Source organism: Malania oleifera, chromosome 5 (genome assembly GCF_029873635.1).
Source record: "Malania oleifera isolate guangnan ecotype guangnan chromosome 5, ASM2987363v1, whole genome shotgun sequence".
Lineage (NCBI taxonomy): Eukaryota > Viridiplantae > Streptophyta > Magnoliopsida > Santalales > Ximeniaceae > Malania > Malania oleifera.
The window spans coordinates 90,490,280-90,511,922 of record NC_080421.1 but is presented as its reverse complement, the minus strand read 5'-3'; the positions used below and the strand labels follow the sequence as shown (position 1 = coordinate 90,511,922).

General features: G+C 35.9%; 1 protein-coding gene across 1 annotated transcript; it reads right to left on the bottom strand.

Annotated features, from left to right (window-relative positions):
- Positions 1-3,041: 3,041 nt before the first annotated feature.
- On the bottom strand, positions 3,042-18,256 carry LOC131156397 (endo-1,3;1,4-beta-D-glucanase-like). The gene is made up of 7 exons (XM_058110049.1): positions 17,990-18,256; positions 17,206-17,227; positions 7,084-7,210; positions 6,743-6,833; positions 6,504-6,593; positions 3,604-3,704; positions 3,042-3,417 (listed from the first exon to the last, which is right to left on the bottom strand). Exons 1-7 carry the CDS (start codon positions 18,135-18,137, stop codon positions 3,277-3,279), a joined length of 720 nt encoding a protein of 239 aa, XP_057966032.1. The 5' UTR covers positions 18,138-18,256; the 3' UTR covers positions 3,042-3,276.
- Positions 18,257-21,643: the final 3,387 nt, after the last annotated feature.

Sequence of the window (21,643 nt, the reverse complement as noted above, 5' to 3'; positions counted from 1 at the left end):
GCAGGGAGCTCTAGCTCGAGAAACCAGCAAGTTGACGATATTCCTATACGGAGATCCGGACGTTCTATCAGGCCTCCATTAAGGTATGACTTTGATGAGTTAGTATCTTATGCTTTTCTTACTTGTTACAATGATCCAACTACTTTTCAAGAAGCAGTACACGGCCAGGAGAAAGATAGGCGAATGGGAACGATGATTGAGGAAATGGAATCATTGCATAAGAATTAAACTTGGGATTTGATGGAGCTTCTAGATAGGAAGAAACCGATAGGTTGCAAATGGGTGTATAGAAAGAAGAAGGCAATTTCAAAAAAGGAATGAGAGAAATTCAAGGCACGTTTGGTGGCAAAAGGATACTCATAAAAGAAGGAGATAGATTATGAAGAGATCTTTTCTCCAGTGGTCTGACATACTTCTATCAGAATTATGTTGGGGTTGGTAGCACATTATGATCTTCATTTGAAACAAATGGACGTGAAGACACAATTTCTTCACGGTGACTTGGAGGAACAAATCTATATGGTACAGTCAGAGGGGTTTGTTGAACCGGGAAAAGAAAATTTTTCTTGCAAGTTGAAGAAGTCTCTTTATGAGCTGAAACAATCTCCAAGACAATGGTATAAACGGTTTGATTCATATATGATCAAGGTTGGCTACAAACGATGTGAGTATGATTGCTGCGTTTATGTGAATAAACTTGGGAATGGTTCTCTTATTTTCTTGTTATTGTACGTTGATAACATGTTGATAACTGCAAAGGATTTAATTGAGGTGAATCAGTTAAAGGACCTGTTGTATAAGGAATTTGACATGAAAGATCTTGGCTTGGTCAAGAAAATACTTGGGATGGAGATTCGCCGTGATAGAACTGCAGGGAGATTATGGCTATCTCAGCATGGTTATGTGCATAAGGTGTTGGAGAGGTTTATCATGACTGATGCAAGACCGGTTAGTACACATCTAGCGAATCACTTCAAATTGTCTACTACAGATTGTCCAAGTTCGAATGAGGAAATCTAGGATATGTCAAAGGTCCCCTATGCTAGTGCTATGGAAAGTTTAATGTATGTCATGGTATGTACGAGACCAGATTTGACACATGCGGTAAGCGTGGTGAGCAAGTTCCTCTCTACTCCAAGAAGGCAACATTAGGAAGCTGTAAAATGGATACTCAGATACTTGTGGGGTACATCGGGATATGGCATCATGTTTGGCAAGCAACAAGGTTGTCCTTTAGTTATGGGGTTTGTTGATGCAGATTATGCTAGAGATATGGATGATAGAAGGTCTACAACGGGATATGTGTTTACCCTTGTACGAGGACCGGTATGTTGGAGATCCATGGTACAGTCTCTAGTTGCATTGTCCATGATTGAGGCGGAATATATAGCAGTTTTCGAAACTGCAAAGGAAGCCTTATGGCTTACTAGTTTAGTTAGAGAGCTGGGATTACAACAAGATAGAGTGGTATTGCATTGTGATAGTCGGAGTGTCATTTACTTGGTGAAGAATCAAGTATACCATACTAGAACCAAGCATATTGATGTGAGATTTCATAGGGTTCGGGAATTGATTTCTTCGGGTGAACTTGTGTTAGAGAAAGTTCATACATCTGATAATGCAGCAGATATACTGACCAAATCAATTACTTCAAAGAAGTTCAAGCATTGCTTAGACTTGCTTCTTGTCTCCATGTGATTGAAGGGAGACAAGCCAAAACCTAACGTTTTCAAGATTCAAGGTGGAGCTAATCATGTTTTTCGAGACTCTCCTAAGGAGCGTATAATCGGCAAGATAGAGATTGTTATATGTGACTCTTATACTTATGGTTTGATAAGCAAAGAGGTAAGAAAGAAGAACATGAAGGGGCAACACAGTAGCCTTGTCGACGAAGGTCAGTGATCATTGACAAGGCAACAACAGGGTCTTGTCGAAGAAAGCTCTGAATATTGTCGACGAGAAATACCGAGAGCAAGAAAGTTTCAGAACTCTGAGCTCGTTGACGAAGGCTTATTCTCAGCGACGATGGGTCTTCTTGGTCTCGTCAACGGAGTCATGTGTTCGTCGACGAGACACGCCTAGGCTGCGCAATTTGTCTAAATTTTTTGAATTTTGAGCGTTGGGTGATTGGGCAAACAGGGGGAAACCTTTGAAGAAACTCTAGTCATCTAGGCATATTTTGAGAGATAGGGTGATCATTTGTGAAGTGTGTTGTGTACATTCTCATTTCCTTAGTAAAATTTGTGTGTTGTTGCTTCCGTGAATGTAAGTTTTGCCGAACCACGTAAAATTCTGTGTTGATTTTGTTCTGGTTGTGTGTGTGGCTTTTACATTTACTTATTTAATTCCGCTGTGCATCTTTGATTCATTATTTCAACACAGTAGATGCAGAGAAAGGGCTTTCAACCGTGGAAGGCAAAATAGATCCACACAAGCTAGTAAAGAAAGTTAAATCAATCCATAAGATAGCAGAGATCATATCTTCTACCCAGCAAAGTAACGCCCAAGCTGCCCAATGTACACTGGGCAAAGCCAGGTCAACTGTACTAACTGCAATCCTATTCCTGCCCATCACCCAACACATACATATTACAGTAACAGCTACCCACCACCTAGGATGCAACCTTATTCGCCAAACTATTATGAGCCAATGCTGCCATTCCCACCACCGCCACCACCTGCATATCATGTTCATGCCTCCAACTACATCAGCGATGAGAATGCTGCTGGGTGCACTATAATGTGATGTGTGTTAGGAGAAAGCCTTGGATTCATGAGTTTAAAACTGGATGTGCATATCCCATATAGGGTATTTTCCTACTAAAAGTTTTGCCTTTACCTACTAAAAATTTTGTCTAGTTCTAGCTGTCTTTGAGGATAAGGTGTAGAAGTTTGGCTATGAATTATAAACTAGAGCTCGAGTATTAATGTTGTTCCATAGAGGAACAAAGGAGTGACTTTTTTGAGTTTTTGAGTATTGTTACTTTTCTCTTCAAATAGTATGAAGTTAGTTTGCTATGCTATTAGAAAGGGCATGTAAGTTGTCTCTTCAACACCACACTGAGATTTTGGATCATCCAAGGCATGAAAGTTTACAAGCACAATTTGAAGATGTGATAATAGCCCTATTCAATTATTTTACAGAGAAACTATTTTGTTAAATCATTTTCTGGAACCATTGCCAAAAATAGTGATGATAGAATAAAATAGGATTGTCACTGAGAGTAGTTATAATAGGAGATTACTGTTCATGGGAAACACAAATGCCACGAATCTTCAATTCATATGCTGGGAAAACCAGTCCAACATGTTCCCATGAGCTTCTTCAGCGCGCTTTACAGCCTTCTCATCTTCAACTTGGTACCTCACCGTCCATCCATGTGCAACACCAGGAAATATCTTGACGTAGCTGTTAACCTTCAAAAATCCAGCATAACATTAGCCTCTAGAAGTGTTAAACTTTAAGTAATAACCATGTAATAGGATCTCTCAGTTTAGTGTGAATTATGCATGCAATAAGTTTGTGGTTGATACGTTTTACAAAGCCAAGGTCCAGCAATTAAGGGGCACAAACAAGGGCTTCAAGGTTTGGAGTTCTCTTACCTCAGGTCTAGAATACAAAACATCCTCAAACTGTTTGAGGAGTTCTGGTGGAGAAATCTTGTCAATCTCAGCTCCCAATATGGCAATTGGTGCCTTCACCTCTGAAAAAGAGAACATCACTCTTCAGTACTCATTAAACAAAATCCACATCACACCAGAATGTTAATGGACTAATGTCTACGGAAAAAATTGAATCACATTGTCACGCCTCTGTTACTTTTGGGCGTCAGGCTTACAAAAGCCAAGTGATAAAATGTTAACTATTTCAATTTTTGAGCAGGTTTGCTACCAATATTTATGTAAAAACCCCCCTGCCAACCAAAGTCAAGTATGCACAAGATAGTAACTGGTTTCACAGTATTTACCCTGAATCAGGTTCAGTGTAACCTCACCACGGAACTTAATCCATTGCAGGTTTGCAATGGGATCTTTACTATATGTATGAATCATTTTGTGGACAAAATCCTTTATACTTCAAAAGTAAGACCAAACATCCCTAAGGTGAAATAAACTCAACCAAAAGTAGATAAAACTGCATTTAGAAGGTTTGTTTTAGTTAAGACTTGAATTTTTTTTTTTTTTTAACTCATTACGATTTTTTTTTTTTTTTTTATTTAAATGAAAAAATATTGTAAATGCTAAGAACAGAAGTATATCCTAAAAAAAAGTAGCAAGGGAAAGCCCCTCAAGCATCTTTTGAAACTATAATGAAGTGTCTGATATCAAAACCATTGAATTTTTCCCTTGTATCCCTTTAGTACATAATCTAAACAATATTTCAGTATTCTGCAGATCAAAAGCATGACTTACAGCTACAAATGGTTAATATTGTTCTTATACAAATTTAAATCATACACAAAAATTTAAATTTCATCTTGTCTATACAAAAAAATTTAAAACTATTTATCAGACTCAGATTTTCACATGCAACATACATGAATCTTATTAAACTAAAAAATATACATGAAACTTCTATTTTATATATATATATATATATATATTAAAAGGTTTGTAAAAAATATTCTTTTAGATAATAATACCCATAAATTTTTCAAATTACTGTAGACACGTCTTCCTCACATAACAACCTATTATGTGTCTTCTGCAAATTGTATCGCATACCCATTCTTAGACAAATATATTTATACCTGCATATTGTCACATTATAGCTCAGTACAACTTTATTTCACTTTTTTCATGTGGACAAGAATTGCCACAGCTGATATGTTCGTCCATACTAGATAACTTCGTTTAACTATTGGTAAATATATTATTAATATCAAATCGAAATACAAATGGTTACAAATCTAAAATATATAAAATCAGAACTCCATAAAAATATTACAATTATAAATTTAAAAAATAAGAATTAAAAAATTTCTTCTAGTTTTAATTAAACACACTATTAATCTTTATATTTTAAATTTTGAATATATAAATCTAGTATATTATAAGTATCATATTTTGGTCATTGCAGAACTATACATCACCAGCCATGGCTTCGTAAAACCCAGACAGGACCCAACATGATGAAGCCACTAAGTTCACTAGATGAACTGGAACGCCAAGTCAAACTGGTGATCAAACCAGTGATGCCATAATAGCAATAGTAGTAGTAGTAATAATAGTAGTAGTAAAGATACAAAGATGTTAACCAATTAGAGTAAAAAATCCTCACTACTACTATTACAAGTTTTACTTTTTATTTTATTTTATTTTATTTTATTAGAAAGAGGTAAGAGAATATATTACTGGGGAAAGCTAAAGATGACTACAAAACAATAAGAAACACCACATTACTATCATCATCATCATCATCATCAAAGACAATTACTATATTTGTATTACGTGTTATTTGTATATATCTTTTGTCCTTAAATTTATAAAGAATGCCACTTTTTTCTAGTAGTAAGCTATCACCTCACCTTTCTTGAGGGAACTCTGCCTTAACCTCAATTTTTTGTCCCAGTTTGCGTCACAGGTTGGCCGATGACCAACTGGGTCAATATATATCCAGTTCTCGGCTACAACTCAGATTGACTAGGGTGATATGTTTTGGTTGACCTTGGTCAAGTTGAATGGTTCAATCCAAGTTTTTAAACTACAGCACCAGCACTTCTATAAATATGTCATGTTTCTATTATATCCACAGCACGGACACTCTCCCACACTTTTTCTAGCATGTATCTAACACTATGTTGTATTCATAATTTTAAAAATATTTTTAATATTTGATAATCGACACCTTTCCAACACCTCTCAGTCTCTCCTTAAGCACTCAAATACATCATTTAACATGTTTTACACATATAATAATATGTTATAATACAACTTTTTATTTTATTTATTCATAAAAAAACATAATTACAAGACAACACTGAAAGTTTGGACTTCTCAAAAAACTACAATATAACTATTGACATTTACAATGGAAGAAAACATTAAAAAAGTTTTACAAACTAGAAAGTTGAAAAGAAGATGTATATTATTTATTATTTTTTAACATAAATTATAAATATTAAATTTAATATTTTTTATATATTTAGATATAATATTTTTAAATTTTTTAATTAGTGCCATGAGTGTTGCGTCATATCCTATATTGTCAAGATTTGTTGTGTTCCCATATCCATGTTGTGCGATAGCAATGTCCCTTATTTTATGTCCATTTAGCTGCAAAGAAAATACAAATTATGATAGATAACTTAAAGAGTATTCATACTGAATCACTGATAAACTTAACTATGAGTTATGACAATGTATTAAAATTTGTTTTAAAAACAATAGTATAAGAATTATCTGATTGTCTAATCTAAGATTGTTCATCTGCGATCATGAGTAATGCATACGACATATTAACAGTATATTTAAAAAAAGTAAGCTTAAAAGAAAATTCGTACCCTTAATATCATCCACAGTGACAAGCGAAGGGTGTAACAGCACAGCAGCTTGAATGTGATCAGATTTCGCAAGTTCCACAACAACCTTTGCTAAAAAGAAATCAAGAAGTTAAAAGCTCTGCCAACAACCTGTAAAATTGATTGGTCACCTTTACATTTTTTTTATGCAACATATTAAACCAAAATTGCTTTAGATATGTAAGATTCTAACTATTGAACAGAAGGGAAAATAATCTCACCACCCCAGCAAAATCCTGCAGCACCAACTGTGGTTATCCCTCTACTTCTCAGAGCTGCAACAACTGGTTTTGCATCTTCAAATCCTTTACCCTAATCAGAATAACAAGAACATATACAAGATGAAATTAGCATAATTGTATTCTCATAAAGTTGCATTGACTTCACATATATTTGATCCAGCTACACGGTGTTACAAATGCATAAATTGAGAATCAAAACAATGAAACAGCTCAGTAAAAATAGGACTAATTTTCAACAGGCCAGTTATTCTAAAGTCAAGCTATAATAAATTTAAAGAAATGTATGATATCATCATTAAGGGGTAGAGTTAGAAACAAACTGTTCCATGAGATTGTATCCAGACTGTGATAGGTCTCGCATCATTATCAGGTGAATAAGGATCTCCATAAAAGAAGTCCGGAACCACAACAAAGTATCCAGCAGCTGCAACTTTGTCAGCAAGCTTCCTTTATAATAACAGTGGGAAAATCTTTACTTTTAGTCTCAAATGCATGTACAGATAAAGACATCTATAGAATCATTATTATTTAGGTATTATTTACATAATAAATGATGTGATCTACATGTGAAAAATTGATTAGGTAGAAAATTCAAGTGGAAAGTAAAATGACAGTTACATTCAAGCTTTTAGCAGGATCCTGGCAAATTTGGAAAGAACTTGTATGGGTGTCAACTTTAGTTTCTAAATGAAGCAACAAATATTAAATACAACAAGCTAATGGAAACATGGGTAAACACACTGTTGTGATATGAATGGGATAAATACTAAGCACAACAGAATAAATACAACAAGTAAATGAAATACAACCAAAAAATGATAAATAGCAAGAACAACAACAAGATTTATGTGATTCGGCAAAGCCTACATCCACGAAAGTAATGACACACGAATTTCACTATGGAAATCTCAAAGTACACAATACACTTCTCAAAATGATCATACACACTCAATACATGCCCAGAATGACATATATAACAGTGTTTCGGAGGTTTCCCTCCAATTACCCAACCACACCAACGTTTAAATTCAAAATTCAAAAAAACTGCTCGCAACCCAAAACTTCTTGTCGACAAGAACAGGGGATTCATCGATGAGACCAAGAAGGACACTCGTCGACAAGAATAGGGCATTCGTCGACAAGCCCATTTTTTGCTCTCGGTATAGACACCCCAATTTTCACTAGGCCTTTCCAAGGAGACCCCGTGTAATAAGAAAGTAGACCTTGTATATCGGGGGTAGAAGGATCTGATTGAATTCCGATTTATTTCAAAATTGGGCCCCACATATCTCAATTGGGCCCCACATGACTTGTGGGCACCACATGACTAAATTGGGGCCCACATGACTTGTGGTCCCCACGTATCTCAATTAGGCCCCACATATCTCCATATGGCCCCACATGGCTTGTGAGCTCCACATCTCCTGGTACAATAGATCGGATTCCTACATCCGATGCACGTTACCCACCTTTTGGTACGCTAATTCGGATTCCTACATCCGATGCACATTACCCCCTTTGGTGCATTAGCTTGGATTCTTACATCCAGTGCGCACTAGCACGGGTTCCTATAACGCTCACGTGGCTTGTGAGCCCCACATATCACCATTGAGCCCCACATGGCTTGTGAGCCCCACATCTCCTGGTACGCTAGTTTAGATTCCTACATCCGATGCACGTTACCCCTCTTTTGGTACGCTAGCTCGAATTCCCACATCCGGTGCACGTTACCCCTTTTGGTGCGCTAATTTAGATTCTTACATCCAATGCACGCTAACTCGGATTCCTATAACCCTCACATGGCTTGTGGGCCCCACATATTCTAGTACGTTAGCTTGAATTCCTACATCTGATACACGTTACCCTCTCTAACGCTAGCTCGGATTCCTACATTCGGCGCATGCTAACTTGGATGCCTAAACCTCACGTGGCTTGTGGACCCCACATATCTCCATTGGACCCCACATGGATTGTGGGCCCCACACATCTCCATTGGGCTCCGCACGGCTTCATGGACCCCCATATATTATTATTATTATTATTATTATTATTATTATTATTATTATTATCTAATTTGTAAAATACAAGCTTGTTTGGTTTCCCTTCATTATTTTTCACCCTATGCATTGTTCCCCTCTTTATCATTCATCACATGCTATATTCCCTTCATTATTATTCATCCCATACATTGTTCCCCTCTTTTATCATTCATCTCATGCTATATTCTCTTCATTATTATTCATCCCATACATTGTTCCCCTCTTTATCATTCATCTCATGCTATATTCCCCTCATTATTATTCATCTCATACATTGTTCCCCTCTTTATCATTTATCTTATGCTATATTCCTCTCATCATTTTTCACCCCATACTTTATTTCCCCCATAATTATTCTTTTATGTCTTGTTTCCCATGCTTGCCCCAAGTTAAGTCTATAAATAGTTTGCTCATTCTAAGCACAAGGAAAGAGATTTTGGGAGAGATTGATGTCTTGCATTTGTCAAGTTTGTTTTCTTGGTAGTGAACGGTAAGGCTACATTTCATTTTATCGGGAAATCTAGTGGTCGACCAATCCTGTTTCCTACTACGGCCAGGTCATCTCACCTGAAGAAAGTGCTCCACAGCACCACAACTCATAGTTCAAGAACCATCCCCGAAAGGTAGCTATAGACAGACTCCTCGAAGACTAACCAATAGGAAAAGAAGGCCGGAGGAGAAGAAGACGAAAGGTAAAACTAGTAGGTCTCTCCTTTCTAAGTCACATTCAAAATGTGATAGACTTGGTATGAAATTGTGAATGCGGGATTTTAAGCTTAACGTTAGGTTCATCCCCCCGAAACTGATTGGCACTGGTCTTCTCGACTTTATTCATTTAGTATTATTTCAAAGTTTGAAAAGTTCACCGAAAATCCACAAAATCACAGAATTTTATAAAAATTAAAATATATATAATTTAAAACTTTGACTTCCATTATTTTTTTCTTAATTTTATTTGTGCTTTTTTGAAGTTCGGGAAAAATATTGAAAAAACACAAAAAAATCACAAAAAAAAAAAAAAAAAAGTTTTCACACTTAGGGAAAAATCACGAAAATATTTTTCATTTTCACCCGGAATAAGCCCAAAACCTCCTAAGATTTCAAAAATGTTATTTTTCTTTTACTTAGAAAAATCTTATAAATTTCAAAAGACATGGGAGTTATTTTCGTAAAAACCTATTTTCTCGATTTTTCGATCCCTATGATTGCAACAAAGGGGCATAAGCTTTTAAAGCTTTTCGTGCCTTAGTTCTGACGGAATATGTATACTGTATTATTTATTCCTTTGTTTGCATTTTGTAAATTCACAAAGGGAGGAATCTAAAATGGTAAAAATTACCTCTACTAACTAATCACTTTAAAGTTAATGTGAATAACCTTGAGGGTCACTTCTTCCATTACAATGTCTCGCTTTCTTATGAAGATGATCGATCACGGATTAAGTTGTTAAAGCTTTGTACACTCCGGTTCTGAGGGAGTATATACACATTGTATATTTGTGTGATTCATTTATTTGCATTTTTGTTCATTTTTGTGTATGTCATAAATTCATAAAAGGGGGTAAATTCAAAGACTTGTTAAATTTAACCTTTGGGATAATTTTATAATTAGTTAGGTACTGTTCGTAAGAACGGACGTGTAGACCTTCTATTATCCATATCTCCAGCATAATCAACATTTACAAACCCCATAACCGAAGGACAACCCTGTTGCTTGCCGAACATGATGTCATATCCCGATATTCCCCGTAAGTATCTGAGTATTCATTTGACGGTTTCCCAATGCTGCCTTCCTAGATTAGAGAGAAACTTACTTACCACACTCACCGCATAAGCCAAATCTGGCCTTGAACACACCATGGCATACATTAAACTCCCTACAGCACTATCGTAGAGGACCTTTGACATGTCCTGGATTTCCTCATCCGTACTCGGGCAACCTACAGTAGACAACTTAAAATGATTTGCTAAAGGTGTACATACCGGTCTTGCATCAACCATGTTAAACATCTCCAACACCTTCTGTACACAACTGCCCTGAGATAGCTATAATCTCCCTATAGTTCTATCACGGCGAATCTCCATCCCAAGTATTTTCTTGGCCGAGCCAAGATCCTTCATGTCAAATTCCTTACACAACAGGTCCTTTAATTGATTCACCTCAGTTAAATCTTTTGCAACTATCAACATGTCATCGACGTACAATAACAAAAAAATAAGAGAACCATCCTCAAGCTTGTTCACATATACGTAGCAGTCATACTCACACCTTTTGTAGCCAATTTTGATCATGTAGGAATCAAATCGTTTATACCATTGCCTTGGAGACTGTTTCAGCCCATAAAGAGATTTCTTCAACCTGCAAACTAGATTTTCTTTTCCCGATTTAATGAATCCCTCCAACTGTACCATGTAGATTTGTTCCTCAAAGCCACCGTGAAGAAACATCATCTTCACATCCATTTGTTCCAAATGAAAATCATAATGAGCTACCAACCCCAATACAATTCAGATAGAAGTATGTCGGACCACTGGAGAAAAGATTTCATCCTAATCTATCCCCTTCTTCTATGAGTATTCTTTTGCCACCAACCGTGCCTCGAATTTCTCTCTTTTCTTTTCTGAAATTGTCTCCTTCCTATATACCCATTGCAACCTGTTGGTCTCTTCCCATCTGGAAGCTCTACCAAATCCCAAGTTTGGTTCTTATGTAGTGATTTATCTCCTCAATCATCGCACTCATCCACCTATCTTTCTCCTGACCGTGCACTGCCTCTTAAAATGTAGTTAGATCGTTGCAACTAGTGAGGAAAGCATAAGATACTAACTCTTCAAAACCATACCTTGGTGGAGGCCTGATAGTGCATCTCGATCTCCATATAGGAATATCGTCAACTTGCTGGTTTCCTGAGCTAGAACTCCTTGCAACCATAGGACCATGATCATTTCTGTTGCCTTGAGCTTCCAACTCTACCTACACAACATGTTCATCACTACCCCAGCTTTCTGGCTCCTGCTTCTGTTCATCACACTCTTGAGTACGCTTCATCATAGTCTTCTCATCAAAAACTACATCCCTACTGACAATCACCTTGTTTGCCACTAGGTCTCATAGCTTGTACCCCTTCACACCCTCTAGATATCCCAAAAAGATGCAATGATGAGACTTTGAGTCAAGCTTAGACCTCTCTTCACTAGATACGTGAACATAGGTTGGACACCCGAATACCTTCAATCTGGAGTAGTCTATTGCATTTTCCGTCAAAACCTCTTGTGCCACTCTACCCTCTAGTGATGCCCTTGGTGATCGGTTTAGCAAAAAACAAGCCATACTCACTGCCTCAGCCTAGAAGTTCTTCGATAGCCCTGCATTTAATCTAAGACACCGAGCCCTTTCAAAAAAAGTCCTATTCATCCGTTCTGCCACACCATTTTGCTGAGGTATCTGGCGAACTGTAAAGTGTGTCTTGATGCCCTGCTCCGCACAAAACTCCATAAACTGAGAATCAGCGTACTCGATCCCATTATCCGACCTTAAGTATTTGATTCTCCTTCCTGTCAAGTTTTCCACTTCAGCCTTCCAAATCTTAGACTTGGCAAACGTATCTGCTTTGTGACGCATGAAGTAAACCCAAACCTTCCATGAGTAATTATCAATGAAACTCACATAATACACATGTCCACCCTTTGATGCAACTCTAATCGGATCCCAAACATATGAATGCACATAATAAAGAATACCCTTTGTCTTGTGTATAGTTGGCCTAAACTTTGCCCTATTTTGTTTTTCAGGAGCACAAATCCTGAAAAATTCTAGCTGACATGATTTCATGCCCTTCAAAAGTTTGCTCTTGTATAGTTCCTTCATGCCATATTCTCCCAAGTGCCCAAGGCACATATGCCACAAGATGGTCTCATCTGATTTAGCATCTATGACTGCAATTCCACCTACAATGGTAGTTCCCTGCAATGTGTAGATTTTCCCATCTAGTTCCTACCCTTTCATTATAGTCAGATTACCTTTCCATACCGTCAGAACTCCACCTTTGGACTTGTAATTAAAACCATTACAATCCAAAGTTCCAAGTGATATCAAACTCTTCCTCAACTTTGGTATATATCTTACATTACACAACGTTCTTACAGCACCATCAAACATTTTTATCTTTACATTTCCTATGTCAATGATTTTGCAAGAAGCATCATTACCCATAAGAACTGATCCAACCACTCCTTGTTCGAAGTCATGTAATAAGAACATACTGAGTCAAGTATACAAGAGTTTGTTAGATTATCCGACCCCACTGAAACTGATAGAACATCACCATCACTACATGCTGAACCTCCTTCTTGAACGACATTCACAAATTTTGAAGTACTCTTCTGTTTCTCAGAATTTCCCTTCTTCCAATCTGAACACTTCGGTTTCACATGCCCCTTTGTACCGCATTTATAACACCAGATTTCTTTCTTCTTCTTGGATTGATTTTGAGATTTCTGATTATCCATGTTTAGATTTTCCTTTGCCTTGCTCGTTACTACCCTTTACCACAAGTCATTCTCTTTCATCACATATTTTCAATCTTTGATGAAAATTTAATAAAGCACTTGTTACCTCTTCAAGATCAAGAGTTTCTTTTCTCCACGTAAGAGTGGTCACAGGATTTTCATAGGTATGAGTCGAGGGCAAAGAGTTTGACAACATCAAAGTTTTGTCATCCTCATCAAACTTAACATCAACTCTCATCAAATCACTAATAATTTGATTGAAAGCATCAATGTGTTGATCTAAGTTTGATCCTTCAACCATCTTAAGTCAATACAAACGCTGTTTAAGAAAAAGTTTATTCTTGAGAGATTTGGACATATACCGGCTCTCTAACTTTCGCCATATAGCTGCTAGAGAATCCTCCTCCATCACCCGATAGAGTACTTCGTCGGCCAAATACAAGCATATTGTAGAAGCGGTCTTTGCTTGCAATTCTCCCCATGTTGTTTCATCCATTCCATCCGGTTGAACACCAAGTAATGCATTTTCCATTCCTTGTTGTACAAGAATATCTTTCACTCTCCTCTGCCATAAACCAAAGTTCTTGGTTCCATAAAATTTGACAATGTCAAATCTTGCAGAAGACGATCTCAATGTCATAACAACAATTGCTCTGATACCAATTTGATGTGATATGGATGATAAATACTAAGCTTTGCGGAATAAATACAACAAGTCAATGAAACACAACCAGAAAATGATAAATAACAAGAACAATAACAAGATTTACATGGTTCGGCAAAGCCTACATCCACGAAAGCAATGACACACAAATTTCACTATGGAAATCTCAAAATACACAATACACTTCTCAAAATAATCACACACACTCAATACATACCTAGAATGACATATATAACAGTGTTTCGGAGGTTTCCCTCCAATTACCTAACCACCCCAACGTTCAAATTCAAAATTCAAAAAAAACTACTCGCAGCCCAGAACTTCTCGTCGACGAGACCAAGAAGGACACTCATCGACAAGAACAGGGCATTCGTCAACGAGCCCATTTTCTACTCTTGGTATCTCAGGATCTCTGAGTTTTTCTTACTCTCTGGATCTCCTCGTCAACAAGTACAGGACACTCGTCGACGAGTCTTCTGCTGCCACTTAGAAACACTTCAAAACTCATGTTTTTCTACCTTTGTTTGTGAATCCCACTAAATATAAGCGTCACACACAAATATAACACACACATTAGCTTTTTTTAAAATCAATTTCTCGACCCTGCTTGCTGCTTTAGCAAGAACCTTGTCGACTGGACTACCCCTTTTTCCTTTATTCTGTAAAATCGGCAATCTCTTTCAACTCATAAATCACTTGCATCTTTTTATTTTTTTTCAAAAGCATGTCCTCATTAAAACACTAGCAACCTACAATTTGAGAAATCTCTTAAGACAGACTTATCACTAAAAACCCAAGGTGCTTAGAAAATCACTTTGATGATAAAGTCAAGCCCTACAATCTAAACCTTGGACCATGGAGCATCTAGAATATAAGTTTGTGTTAAACTTTTTACTATGGAATAAAAAATAAATATATAAAATAAAAGAGTTCCAAACTAACATATAAGTAATTCAAACCAGTAATAGTAAAAGGTTCCAAACTGAAAATTCCATGAAAATAGAAGATTAATATGTGAGACAATGCCAAGATTTTCTAAGTCAAACCAAAAATCATAAGAGTTTCCATATAAGTAATCATGAAAGAATTTGCATAAATTATAATGTTAAGTAAAGATAATCGGAATGGAAGATGTGATTTGAGAAAGAAAAATTTCCGGAGAGCAAACAATAAACTGTGAAACTATGCTTGGAATTTTCAAAACTCTCAATCCCATAAAGTTTGTGTTAGACTTTTTACTATGGAATAAAAGAAAATTTTCATTTTTGGAAATTAAATGAACTGTAAATAAAGAGGTACAACGTTTTGAAACATGCAACCTCACATATTTGCCACAAAACTCTATAGTACATCAGCCAAGTTATCACACAAATTTGTTGTAGTAAGATTACAGCAATTTAGTAGAAACTAGCTCATTTTTCTTCTTATGTTTATGCATATAGCCCAACATTAAACATCCTGCACTAGAATATCCAACAGGTGGGCAACTAGCAAGTGCTGCTCCATTAGTTGTTAGGATAGAACTGTTAAGCAGCCACTTTACCTAAAGGCTTAAGCTTTTAGGTTCTGCACCAACAGTGCAAGTCAAGCCATGCAACCCAATTGCACGCAGAGAGATAAACAAACAATGAATAACACCTATATTGGGAACACAATAACTTTTTTTAAAATAGAAAGAAAATAAACTTACAATAAATGCAGGCAACAAACTAGAACCTGGGACCTCCTTGCAACCATAGGTCCGATACCATATTAAGCAGCCCTTTCTCCAAAATCTTAAGCTCTGATTGTGGGACAACAATGTATACTAAGCCTTAACAATGTCATTGGTTATTTACTATTATTACCTATTTTAGTAACTGTTAGGGAGGGTACTATGGTTATGGTAAAGTGCTTGACATATATTATAAATGGATGAAGAGACCTATCATTTTGATGAGGTTTTCCAATTTACACAACACTTTAACTTGGTATCAGAGCATGTCTCCAAGACCTAAACCCTAAATTCCATAGCCACAGCCAAATCAAGCCCTAAATCACATGACCCTATGCATCTTTGCCACTTTAATAGGGTCTTCCACATCACCGTAGATCAGAAACAACTCTGGCAATCACAAAAATCACCAGCAAAACACAGCCTCACGAAAAGAATTAAATTTTTTGAACAATGGAGACAAGCATTTTTCTGGCAAACCTTAAGGATGGTCAATGTATTCTGTCTGTAATTAATTAAATAATTTATTTTTCTTGTATCACCCTTTTTACATTATAATTTACAACTAATGGTATGGACTACTGCATAGACTCTTATTAAAGTGGGTGCCATGGTTGTAAAGGTTAATGTAGCAAATAATAATGAGAAAAAAAAATGTGGTACTTTCTTTTTCTTTAGATTTAAAATAAAAAAGATGGCAGTAAACCATGCTGGTTGATGATAGTGAAATGCGTCCATTTTTTAGTGAGAGAAGGTTGGAAGCATAGAGGAAGAGTGTCTTATGAATCATGATAGTCCCAAAAATGTTTTCAGTTATTTGTTTAGAGAGAGAGAGAGAGAGTACATATATACACATGAAAGGGGCCTTCTTCAAAGAAAAAAGGACATGGTGTAAAGAAGGTTAATTCAAGTCTCAAGAAAGCAGACTTAGTTACATTGCATTTTGTTTTAAATATACAATCATTGTCAACTCTCTTTCTAAATCAATCCAATAATTCTTTTTGTTTTAAAATTTTCACAGAAATCATATTTCGAATCAGGTCTTTTTTCCACTATGGAATTTCTAAATAAATTCCAACTGCAATCACAAACTGGATATGCAAAATACAAAAGGTCGCCTCTTAAACTGGAATCTCTAATCTACACGTTTGATGGAGTGTTAAAGCTTGATATAATGCAGTTTAATTAAAAGGGGACAGCTTTAAATGAACAAAACTGTTGATCAATTTATTAGATGAATTCCATGTTCAATGCTTACCTAATGGTTTTTCTTTTCAGTTCTACAATAATTTTAAGATTGCCTTTACATTTATATCTATTGCTTTCTGTTAAAAAATATGGGCGGCGTTTTTTAATCTTTTATTTACTAATTTTTTTACTGTTTTCCCCTTTCCCAAGATTCCTCAACCATAAAAAAGAGTATATGGACAAAGGAGAAATGAAAGCTAAGCATTTAATATCATTATCAATTCAAAATCCGATATTGAGTTCAGGGAGCTTAGTCTAGGTAGGCGTACCTCAGGTTTGGTGCTTCATATCCTGCAAAAGGATTATAACAGTAAGAACATACAGCCAAAACCATTACCATTATTATTACTACCATTTTCTTCGTGTGAGGGTGCAAGGGCAGGAGAGGGACATAAAAGAGAATCCTATAAATTTCTGGCAGCCAAATTCTAAACCAGATTTGGGTTCCAACTCCAATTACTCATTTCCACTGCATATTATTGTTATATTAGAGCCAGTATATTATCTTATTGACATATAACAGTGAAACTGAAGTTAGATTTTAACTTCAAAAATGTCAAAGTACATATTTTGCACGTTCACAAAACCGGCAGTCCAAACTCCAAATCAAATCCGACTCCACGCAAACAAAGAGAGCCTGTGACTGTAAACTGAATGATTATGAATGGATTCAAAGGACACATCTCTTTCCATTTTGAGAGAAAAATGATTCTGGAAGAAATGAAAAGGTTCCATTTCCATATATCGGTTTCCTTTTCAATTTCCTCCCATTTCAGTCACCTTTCCCTTCCTCTTGCCTCCCTCTTTCTCTCATCCCAAATCCAAACACAGTGCAAATTAAACTAAACAGACAAAGATCAACTTTCCTGAATACAAACAGCAGGAAGATGATACCTGAATCGCATTTCATCTAACACATAGGATGGGGAGGGCTTAATTAAAATGTTCTTACAAAAGCATGAATTACCCAAAAATTAACATGTGAAAGGAGAAATTGAGAAAAAGAGATGATATATTGAGCAGATCAGGAGAAGGGAACTAAGGAGTAATCACCAAAAACATCAGAAATGAGAAGAATGGCGAGCTTGGAATCAGAAGAACCAGTAAGGTAGGATTTGAGGCCGCCGAGCTCTGCGACAAACCCAGCTCCACTGCCTGAGCTGAGAGGTGGTGGGTTCTCGCAGCACTGAGAACCTGACATCTCTTCTCCTCAATCAACAGAGAGGGAGAGAGAGACAGAGAGAGTGAGAGGCAGGAGGAGGATCACACTTCACATGCCAACGGATAATTGATCAATTTTATTGTAAGTTATTTTAAAAATTATAATTTTTTAATTGTTAAATATTTTATAACTAACACAACATTATAATTTTTTATTTATTTTTTAGAATATGAATTTAGAGGCTTTTATTTTGATGGTGAGAAAGTTTAATATTTGGGCTGATGTTCAAACGTGGGCATGTAGCAATATACAGTAACACAAGAGTTGAGACTGTAGGATTACCTCTTGACTAATAGAGTTTATGCTAATTAAATTGATACATAATAAGTATGGGCATATAGGATTATCAATGAATTTAAACATGAGTTATTAGCAGGTAAATAGGTATCCATCGGATAAAATCCTAAATTCATCAATCGACTAATTTGGAGGCAAATAAAAAATATTTAAATCATGTTCGACTCATTTAAAGTGTGAATCGATTATAAGTCGATTTAAGCAGGTCAGATTCTACTCAAATTAACAATTTTTTATCCACCTTGCTAGGTCTAGCGTGACATTTTGAATATTTTTTTTTTTTCTTCTTCTTCTTTTTTTGAATAGTTCTTGACTAACTTTCAAGAGGTTCAATAGCAATCTTAGTTCACTAACACGACATATGAATTTTGAATAACCAACCTAAAATGAAAAAGAAAATTTATTCGAGTTTTTTTTTTCATTTTTTTTAATGATAAGGAACACCATCTAACCTAAGCTCTTCAGTCTCAAGTGAATAAATTAAATATCGGGTAGCACTAAATTCCTACCCTTCTATTGGGCAACTAAAATGAGATTTGTCACTAGTTGTCTGTGAAAATAATTTTATTTTAAAATTTTAAAATAGTTACAAAAATACCATCTTATTTTCTAAGTTTTCAAATTTAGAAAAGTTAGAAAACAAATTTCATTTTGTTTCTAAATTTCTTATTGTTACTTTACACATACGAGCATGGAATTTGGATTTTGAACTTCTTTTAAACTGTGTGGATTACATATAAAACTTCTTTTAAATCCACACAAATCTAAATTTAAGCCTCAAAATATATGATTCCAAATGTTACCTCATATAAAATTTGAATAATTAGAAAGCATGTTGTTTGTGATTATTTTTAAATTTAAAAATAAGAAATAAATTTTTTTTGCACATTCAAACAAACTCTTTATTTTCTATCTTTATAATACAATCTTGAAAAATAAGCTTTTTTATAAAAAAAATTCTTTGAAAAACTATTGTTTGACTTGCATTGATGTGCCTATATTTTTTGTGCTTATTTATTTTGGGGGAGGGGGTTGTCCATAGTTTTCCTATTTTCTATATTATTAATTTATTTTTATTTTTTTTATTACATAGGAACTCCAACCACTAACAAACCCTTCGGACCCCCTGGTGTGGCACTAAACCTACGGATCAACGTCCTTCCCCTAGGTCTTACTGATCAGGTAAAGTCAAGAATGCGAACACAACTTCCATACATCAGTTGGACGTTCGGCCAACCCAACCCTCGGGACACATCTCCATTACCACCCACGGTCCCCGCTGGCTCATAGAAAACTCTCATCATCCACGGTCCTCACTGTCTCACAGAGCGAACTCTCATCATCCACGGTCCTCGCTGGCTCACAGAGTAAATTCTCACCATCCACAGGTACCGCTAGTTCCGTGAGTGTATCTACCTGAAATTGAACCCCCGATGCTCCTTCTTACGTGTTGATGTCTTTCTACCGCTCCATGCCCGTGTGGGCTGCTATATTATTTTTTATTGAGTGCAAACAATTACTTTTGTGTATTTTTTTGTTTCCCTTTGGCATATCTAGAAAAAAAAAATTTGCACGTTTCCTTGGCAGCCTAAAATTAGCTGAGAAATTAGCTAAGAGGGGAGGGGAGGTGAATTGGTATTTTTACTGAGAAATTAGCTGAGAAATTTTGACTTATGTTAGCTTTACCGTGATCCCAATAGGGGAGGTGAATTGGTATTTTTAAAATTTATCTCCTAGGTATTCCTCCTAACAGCAATATGTTCACAATCCTATGGTCAATCTAGTGCAAATAATGTAAATATATCAGAAATTAAATAAAATAGTTTAAACAATCACACAAGCACCAGAAAGCAGTAAAAAGAGGATGACACGCAGATATGTTATTGAGGTCGGCCGACTGCCTACGTCCCCGCCTTGGCTAACCAGTACAAGGATTATCACAATAACTTGCTCACGTAAACAAGTGGAGCAACACCTATACAAACTAGGTCAAATTATCACAGGGCTGACCTCAACCTTAACCAAGTCAATTAGCACAGGGCTGACCTTAATCTTTACCAATCCTTACCGGGCTGGATTACCGCCCCCTCAGGCCACACCTGGAATCTCTCAGATATACAAACAAAAGGTACAATGTATGGGTGCTTTCACGTAAAGCAAATTTGTACCACAAATGTGCACAATATCACATACACCACAGATGATTTAATAATGTAAGCTTAGTGTGGTCTAGATAGTTTAACTCTCAAAGATGTTTTCTATCAGTGTAGTGAGTACGTGAGAGTATCAATAATAATCTGTGTGTTTCAAAATATTCAATCAAACGTGTTCACACAGAATATCAAACAAACCTCAAGAATATCAATCAATAGAATGTCTTAATCACATGAATATGTATATGCTTGGATTGCAAGATATATGTAATCTTTGTATTTTAGCAAATGATATAGATTTGAATGGATATTGCCACAAAGATTAATATAACACACACAAATATCTTTTCACAAGAATATCAATATGAATACCACAAGATATTTGAATACGTTTGAAAATAGTTTTCCAAGCCAAAGGCAAATACAAACTTCCTGAGTTATTGCAATGAGAATGCAACACTCGGAAGTTTAACAAGTCTTCTTAGGATAGGCTTATTTGAAAAGCCTCCTAAGAATACTTAGGTTATGCTCTCGTATGAAAAATTGATTCAAAGCACTTTAAACAATGAGAGCAAACCTCTAAACAATATCACTCAATGCACTTACAAATGATACAGAATGATAGAGAAAGTAAGTTTGAGTGGATTTAGGAAGAGTATGAGAAGTAGGATGTTTTTAGCTTGAGAGAGAAATTTTTAAGTATATTTGCTAATCGATGCTTAATTCTCCCAAATGAAAGTGTATATATAGACATACCAAAATTTTTGACCATTGAGACCTATTAGGGATTGTTGGAAAAGTTTAATGACACTTAAACCATTTTAACCCTATTTAAAAATTATTTATCCTCAGTAAAAATTATGGCAACCCGAGAGGTCCGGTCGACCAGATCAATTTCGGTTGACCAAGACTCATATGGTTCGGTCGACCAAGGGACTTTTGAATTGAGGTCTCGATCGACCAGGAGAAGGAAATTTCCTAATTTTTAGAGGTTCGGTCGACCAGGCCATTTTGTATTGGCTGGTTCGATCGACC